The sequence below is a fragment of the Apteryx mantelli genome, chromosome 15, assembly GCF_036417845.1.
Source record: "Apteryx mantelli isolate bAptMan1 chromosome 15, bAptMan1.hap1, whole genome shotgun sequence".
Lineage (NCBI taxonomy): Eukaryota > Metazoa > Chordata > Aves > Apterygiformes > Apterygidae > Apteryx > Apteryx mantelli.
This window is the reverse complement of record NC_089992.1, coordinates 14,945,495-14,953,215: the sequence shown is the minus strand read 5'-3', so window position 1 is coordinate 14,953,215 and position 7,721 is coordinate 14,945,495. Positions and strand designations below refer to the sequence as shown.

The following is a 7,721-nucleotide window of genomic DNA, read 5'->3' as shown; positions in this document are numbered from 1 at the left end:
GAAAGCAGACCCTTCCAATAGCATCAACTTATGTTTTAAGAGCAATTCTATCCAAAGAAATGACACAGCTCAGAAATTCCCTTTCTGATATGTAAGCATTTTGCTTGGATGATGCAAGTTAAACAGTTTTGCACAGGGCAAGTTTTGAAAACTTTGTACTCTCCCTTGTAGTTACAGCTCACTAACAGAGTTTTCTTCTTCCAGCCTTAATAATGCAGGTTGCTCTCTCCAGGAGGCCATATTCAGAGTTAGCAATAGTAATGTTCTCTCTTTCTGGTTCACCTGAGTGATTTTGGTTGAATTTGGGTTTTGAATTTCATTAGTTGATGCGCTGCTTTAGCTGGTGCTGTCAAAATTGACAGTATATCTTTGATCCAGACAGTAACAAACTTTCCTTTATTCCACCCAAAAATAAGGTCATTCTTGAAAGAGGGAGGGGCAAGGGCCTATCATAAATATTTCATGATTAACACCTGAAAGACTGATTTTGGAGGCTGTCTGTAAATAAATAAGTCATCTTTGCTAAACTAAAAGTAGTGCAAGTTCACATGTGTAGGTAGATCTTGTTGAGAAACTAGGGACAGCTTTTACGCATTGAATTCCTTTTTTATTTCTGTTTTTTTAGGATGTAGAACATTCTATGAACTCTTTCAGTGCATATCAGAAGAGCTGTTAAGCTAGCCAAATAGTTATATCTCCTCCTGCAGTAATTCTGATTACGCAACAGAGGTAGAAAACTCTTTGACTCCTGATGTGAGTGCTGCGCCTCTTGGATTTCTAACTCCTGTCTGTGAGCAATGTCAATTAGTACTTCACGAGGTTAATATCTCAGAAGAGAAGCTTCGTGAGTCATATGGTCTCATTTGATAGATAATTATTTTAGTCTGCTGATTTCTTCCACGTGATCCAAGATGAAATCATGAGGTATGAGAGAATACTGCAATTTCTTATTATATTTTCTTATTATATGAAATTCTGGTAATACACCCAGCTTTCTGAGACACCAGGGAAAACAAAAACTTCTCCCTGTCCTTTTTTCTGCCATGAGCTCCTGTGTAGTCGTCATACGGAGATCATTAGTTATTGCCTTTAGCAGCCCAAGTTACCATTTCTTGAGTAAAGGACAGTGATTCCATGCTTCTGTGTGATTGGAGATGACGTTTTCTTTACATCACTCTGCTGAGGCTTGGAGAGAGTCTAGGCAAGAAATCAAGCTTCAAAATGAAGCTGTTCTTAAGCATTTCATTACTTCTGTTTTCCTCCTGATACCAGACTGTCTCATCTGTGAGCCTTATATATTCATTCTGAACCCAGTGTCTTAGTTCCTGGAAGATTTCTCGGAGCAACTGATCTCTTTTTACTTAGTTTGAAGTAAGTTACAGTCTTGTGACCTCTCAGCTGTGGGTGCGCAGCAGGCGTCCAGCAGCCGCCGCAAGGGCCGGATGCTGCTTGTCCTCGAGTTGCCTCCTCCACTCTTACCCCGGTGCTTAGGACGCGAAGAAGTCATCAGTGGTGAGCCAGAAACATACTCACAGAGAAACGACAAAATCATTAAGTGGATACCAAAGTCAAGTTCAAGGGAGCCAAACTAGTACCAAAACATAAAGCAAAAGTGACACTATTGGCAAGTTTGTGATGCCATGAATGGTAACAAAATTTAACTAAAATTTGATTCACTGTCTTTGCTTCAGTAAATCTTACTGTTATCTCCCCTGTCAACAGTCTTTTTTCTTCTAGTGGTTAAAAATTTGCATTGAACTATTACTGAGAGCAGTAAATTCAATGACCATAATCAGGCACAATTTCAATAGAGTTCTTGCTGTAATTTTTATTACAATTACAGTGCCATTTTAGGCCAAAATTTCCTTCTCTTTTTACAAGGCTGATACATAATTCAATGTCTCTAAAAGCTTATCGTATTTTAGTCTTATTTTAATGTTGTCATAAACTTCATTTTATATGTTAGTAAATAAGAAGGGATGAATAATAAACATACTAAAGTAGGGTATTTCCCAAGAGAGAAACTAAGTGTTTCCATTCTTTCTGCCAGTGATGATTTTGTTTCCTGCTGTAAGGTCACTAGGTCACTAAGGTCAGACATGTTCACACTAGAACCTGTAGAGCAATGGGTTTTAACATCAACTGATTATGTAAAAGATAGCATGAAAATCTGATTTAATTCTGCTAAATCAACAAGGTGGCATGTTCTGAAGTGACTCAGTGCTGGTAATGAGGACCATCTTATTCCTCCCACCTGTTCTTTTTACCATTCTTTTTCTCTGGCAGGGATTTAAGTCTAGGTAGCAATCATGTTGGAGGTGAAAAGCTACAGCTTAGTGCTCTTAGGATGACTTTAATATCTGTGAAGTTGTGTCATGTGGAAGACTCAGCTGTCTGTAGTAACCCAGTTTCTATGGCAAGCCACTTTCTGCTTTCTCTTTCCCTTCTGTAGGCAGTAGAAAATGTACAGTTTCAACTGAATAAATTAAAGGTGCCTATTTCATACTGGCTTGGATCATGTACTTAGAAACTGCTATGCAATGTTTGCCACTTAAAATTAACAGAACTTGTGTTTTACAGTGCTGCTACCTTTTTTACATGAGAAAACTTTTCTTTGTGTAGCCTGGAGGAGACTGGCCTGCTAACTTCCCTGCTACGACAATATTTGAAAGCATTCCTCCTCTTTTGTCTTTACCTTTACAGTGCTTTCTGTTAAGTCCTATGATGAGAGAAACAATATCCCATCAGAAATGTTAAAGATGGGAAACTGCAGATTTAGCTGAGAAAACAAACATAAAGCACTGGGAGAGATGTGATATGCATTCTGTTTTCAGATGTGTCTGATAGATTAACACAAAGGTACCAATCTGAGCACCCCCAGTTTCTGGCAGAATTTTGATTTTTTAGTTTTAAAAAAAAGTTCTGCAAATAGATTCATTTGAATAAGTTTGGAAATATGTGTATTTATGGGGTTTTACATGGAATCCTTTGTCTAAAAAACAAGTGGAAAGGAGAAAAGACATGGGCTCCTGAGTGCACTATTTTGATTCTGCAACTGTACCTTTATTGTGATGTCCTGTTTACTTATTTTGGAATTATTCTGTAGTTTTGTAGTTTCTATAGGTTTGTATGTGCATCAGCACGTATACTTGCTAGAACACACTTTCATTTTAATTTAAATATGGTTTCTCAGCCTGAGAATTGTGAATAGTACAGGGCTAAAAGCAAACTTCTATAGATTCTTTTTTTCATAGATAAACAGACTTTGTATGAAAGCCCAGCTTTATTTTATGGCTTTTAAAACAGGGCCATAATATAGAAAGGGTTGCCAAATTTGAAAGAAGCAAGATTCTGTGATGTCAATCCAGCCTAATTTTGGAAAGTGGGCTAGAGGGAGTCATCTTAAACCATGAAATAAGAAAAGGCAAGAAGCTCTTAACTCCCTAAATATCAAAATCTGGCATTGTAAATACCTTGCATATACAGCGGTTCAAGACCGCTATTCCAAGTATTGCTTGGTAGCTGATGATCTGTTAGTCCTTTTGAAGCTAAATATTAGTAGATAGATTAATGTCATCCCATACGTTTTATTCCCCATGTTTGTGTTTCAGTCTTTTCTTCCGTTCTCCAGTATTGACAGTGATTTATCGGTTGAAAATCTCCCTTCAGAGATTTTACTGGAGAAACAGCAGTACTTAAATAATCTAAGTGACCAAACCACGTCTTCTGCACCTAATTTCCCAGCTGCCCTGCTAAATTTTTATTGGCCTCCATTACTTTTATATACATTGCTGTATGAATTGCAACGGCACATGTTGAAGAGTTGTTTTCTGAGTCTTTCATTTTTCAGATGATTCATGATCATTCTTACGTTTCAGGGAGTGGTGAGGAGGGTATGTACCCAAAAAGTAATCCTGCACTTCTGTATTAAGAACGGTAGCATTATACATGAATCTACTAAAGCTCAAATAAAAGCATATTTATTACAGAAATGAAAGTTGCTTGTCATTGTATAAAATACATTCTTAGGGCTGGCATAATCATCTGGGGAGCAGTAAGAAAGACCAGGCGCAGAAACATCAGATATTTTATAGTGGAAGCAATGAAAGTGAATTTTTAAGCCTTTATTTCATTATTTTTCTCCTTTTACTTGGTAGAGAGAATTGGTTCACGTATATGGCATAAGCTTTTCAGGAGTTCAGGAGCTGTCTAGATGGAGGTGGTGGGAGTGCTTTAACGGCTGCAATATATCAAAGGCGAAAGCTGTTGATTTAAGCTCTTGTAAATTAATCATGTACACTGTTCTTCAGAAACCTCCCAGTTATGGGAAGCAAAATGTTTTGTGAAGTTTGAAGTAATTCCAGGCACATTTCAGGTAATTTTTGCTTCTGATAATTTTATCTTTTCATTTATTTTGTACTTCCTTTTTATTCTTGAAAGGTTCTTGCAGTCATTGCTTTGGCTATGCTTAAATTAGCCTAGTTGATGGGGTGCCCACATGGTAGGCTTAGAATATACCTGAAATAAGGGGAAGGTGTAATATTAAAACCCCTTTTTGGCTATGCAGTAATGCTTGCATTAAATACTGAAACTCCAGTGATCGCACTAACTCCCCTCTTTGAAAGGGAAAGAGCAAACTTGAGTTTGGAGAAACAAAAACATCAGCCAGGAGCTGCTGTCTTGAACTCGGCTACTGGCACTCAGCCGGAGTTTAAAATATTTCAAATGAGATATTAAAGCAGGATAATTGAAAATGCTGTAGTTTTTTTGCCAGAGTTAGAAATGTTAATTTGATGCCCTGGATACTTTCCAGCTTGTGTAATTGCAGCCCTGCTCTGACTCTCCCGGGCAGCTGCAAGCCAGCCGGAGCGTTTCTCTCCTCTGGTGAAGCGGTGGTGCTGTGTGCTGGTAAACGCTTGTCAGGTTTCCTCCAGAAGAGGTTGTATTTGGGGGACCTATTTGGTTGTTTCCTGTCTTGCAATGAGAAGGCAATCCGAAGTCTTGTCTTTCAAGAAAACCCTAAGAGAAACAAGAAGTTTGTCATTGAAGTAGTTAGAAACAGGTTAATAAGAAGAAAAGAAAAAAGAAAAGAAAGCTTCAGCATTTGTTGAGACAGAACATGTTATACAAAAATAAGTTGGGTAAGATTAGGTGATTAAGTTGTATGACCAAATACACAGTTTTCTCTGCCATCATATGCTGTGCTTTGACAAATACTTTCCAGTTATTTTGAAACAGTTTGTGGATACTGATTTCAGTGGTGTGTTAGTCATTGCCATATAGCTTGGAGAAACTTCTATTTGCTTACCAGTAAGTGAAGTAAATACACACTGTATAGGTTCAGAATCAAGATTTTTAGGGGACAGTTTTTTATTTATTTATGGTTTGGTTGTTATTTTCTTTGGTGTCCTTCTAAGCAATGTAATCAACATAAAATCTACTGCTTTTCATGTCTGTCACCATTGTTCTTATCCCTATTTTATCAGTTAGGCACATTGGTTAGGGAATTGTTGACTTAACTGAGCCAACAAAGAGAATTAGTGGCAAAAATAAGAATAAAACACATGATTTTGCTAACTCCATGTTCTGTGCACAGTCCAACAGGTGTTTAATGAAGTCTGGTCAGCCAAAATGTATTTTCAGCTTTATTTTATCATTAAGTTGCATTTCCAGTCACTTCTGGATGCATTAGAAAGGATGCGTCCTTTTTCTTGATTTTACTGAAGGGTAAAAATCCACACAAATCTTAGCTGAGCACTTCTCTGGATGTTGGCTAAAAGAATAACCTTGATTCTATACATAAAGGCCAACACTGTGCTATCATTGTACCCAAAAGGGTTGTATCTTTTCTGTGCTATTCTTTATATATCCAGCTACCCATGCACATAATGTTTTTAGATGGTTTGTATTTAGAGCGTAGGAATGGCAGGAACCATCTTCACATCGTTGCTGGAGTGTGAGTCAAGGCATACTGCAAAAGGACCTCACAGACCTTTCACTCCATCCTTGCCTCCTGCCAGTGTCTCAGGACCAGTGATAGGAAGGTTGGTTACCGATTTGATCAAGGCCTCAAGAATACTGAACTTTTATTGTTTGCTTATGGACTAAACATGTTATGTGAATTAATTGTATTTTGCACCAGAATAGTCTGGACTAGATCTCTGTGCATGCTGTCCTTTGAGAGCCCATTAAAATGAGATGACTGACTGACTTGTTTTAGGCACGTAAGAAAAATGATGAACTAAGTTTTATCAGAAGAGTAGAAATAACTACTTGAATTTACTAATCTGGCAAAAGCGGAAGATTTTTTTTCATCAAAGTATTATTTTTCATTTCCCTCTGGACCTCTTTGTCAACTTTAATCTCCAAGTTAAGAAAACAAAACTCTCAAGTGACTTTTTAAAATGTAAGTGAATGGAGTTTGCCGCCTAGAAAATTAGGTTTAGAGAGAGTTAAGGAGAGCAGTTCCAGCATCTCTGTGAATAGCTTGTCTATACACACCTTGTTTCAAAAGGGCTCTGGATGGAGGCCTCCAGATGGCATGGCCCACTGGCTGGTGAAGCATACGCTCCCCCTCTGCTCCCGCCTTGCACCCCGGGCAGCTCAGCTCAGGCCTGTGGAAGAGGAGCACGTACCATCAGCTCGAGGGAGAGCAGCGAAGGCGGCCTCCTCTCTGTTCGGGGTTCTAGCCTCCTCCTTAGAGACAAGGAAAAGAGCAGCTGCTTTTGCCCTAAGGCTGAATCTCTGCCCTTTTTTATTGGGATTCGTGTTTGAGGATGTTTTGCAATGGCACCTATAAAACCAAGCAACTGTTCTGTTTGCAAAGGCAATGGGTGTGGGACAAGCTCAGTGCTCTCCAAAAGCTGCAGGAGCATCAGTTCAGAAGCTTTAATGTATTAAAAATGCCATAGCCTTTGCCTAGCATTACTCAAGAGCTGTTTTCATGTGTACATATTTGCACATACATGCAGCAGTATAAGTAACTATGTAAGTTTGCATACACTTTTAATTGATTCTTTTAACATGAGATAGCCATGATATCTGGCTTCACTCACTTAAAAATATGACTATTCCTTCTGTTTTTGAAAACATGTAGTATATCTGTTTTGGATTACAAAAATTGCTTTTATGAGTAAAGTGTGATTGTGTGTCTGCCCTAATGCAGCTGAACTGTATGAAGATCCAAAAGAGTCTGGTTCCCGTAGCCACTTAGCTCCCACTTCATGTCTTGTGTGACTGCTTTTGTTTTAAAATGATAAATAACCTTTTCATGCTGTTAACAAACATTTCAATATTCAGAACCATTTAAAGTATTTTAGAGACCTTATTTATTAATCTGTGGCAGGTTCTTTATACATTGTTGGGGGTGAATTGGGATGAATTGCAGCAGTTGATGTCAGAATAGGGGGATTTACCATTACTGGTGTTTTTGTGGGTCAAATAAAAAGAAACATTTTTGGTCATTTAGTGTGTTTTATTTTTGTTTTTATGTATATTTTCTCTGTTGTTCCAGTGGGCTGGCCTAGTCCTGCTCCCCTGGCATCAGTGGTGGGACTTACCCCTCCTGCATGTTGTCATGCTGATAAGACCAAATACAGAAACTTTTGTTAGGTTCATATTAGTGGGGTTGTCTGGCTGAAAGTATGGGTATGTATATACGAATTTCTCCCCTCTTCTCCAGGGAAGTTGCTTCTTTAGTCACTAAACAATAGGAAAACTAA

At 38.2% G+C, this 7,721-nt stretch overlaps 1 protein-coding gene across 1 annotated transcript in view; it reads left to right on the top strand.

Moving 5' to 3' along the window:
* The first annotated feature begins 5,922 nt into the window (after positions 1-5,922).
* Positions 5,923-7,721, top strand: part of MYO5A (myosin VA) — a 93,784-nt gene continuing 91,985 nt past the window's right edge. Inside the window, exon 1 of the mRNA XM_067305795.1 lies at positions 5,923-6,044. Within this exon, the coding sequence (XP_067161896.1) occupies positions 5,923-6,044 (122 nt within the window). The remainder of the gene's footprint in view (positions 6,045-7,721) is intronic.